This window comes from Aptenodytes forsteri, unplaced genomic scaffold (genome assembly GCF_000699145.1).
Source record: "Aptenodytes forsteri isolate BGI_AS27 unplaced genomic scaffold, ASM69914v1 Scaffold466, whole genome shotgun sequence".
Classification (NCBI taxonomy): domain Eukaryota; kingdom Metazoa; phylum Chordata; class Aves; order Sphenisciformes; family Spheniscidae; genus Aptenodytes; species Aptenodytes forsteri.
The window spans coordinates 16,215-16,467 of NW_008795119.1; the positions used below are offsets into that span (position 1 = coordinate 16,215).

A 253-nucleotide genomic window follows, 5' to 3' on the forward strand; every position below is an offset into this window, starting at 1 on the left:
CCTGGCCCGGGCTCCCGGCCCGCAGGACCCCCCAGCTGCCCCATCTCTGTGCTCAGCCCCACGGGGGATGGGGGCCAGCACGTGTCCCCGGGACCCCCGGCGCAGTGCTCACCTGCGGTCACGGAGGGTGGCTTGGGTGCCCCCGCGGCCACCCACACCCCCACGGCCTGGGGCCCGGGGCCCTGCTGCTGCTGCTGGTGAAGCTGGAAGGGTGGGAGAGGCGGTCAGAGACACCCCCTACCCTGTGGTAAAA

The 253-nt window shown here is 73.9% G+C and overlaps 1 protein-coding gene across 1 annotated transcript in view; it reads right to left on the minus strand.

Annotated features, from left to right (window-relative positions):
* Window positions 1-253, minus strand: part of LOC103897130 (autophagy-related protein 9A) — a 4,249-nt gene that overhangs the window by 579 nt on the left and 3,417 nt on the right. The window contains exon 7 of the mRNA XM_009277103.2: window positions 113-203. Within this exon, the coding sequence (XP_009275378.1) occupies window positions 113-203 (91 nt within the window). The remainder of the gene's footprint in view (window positions 1-112; window positions 204-253) is intronic.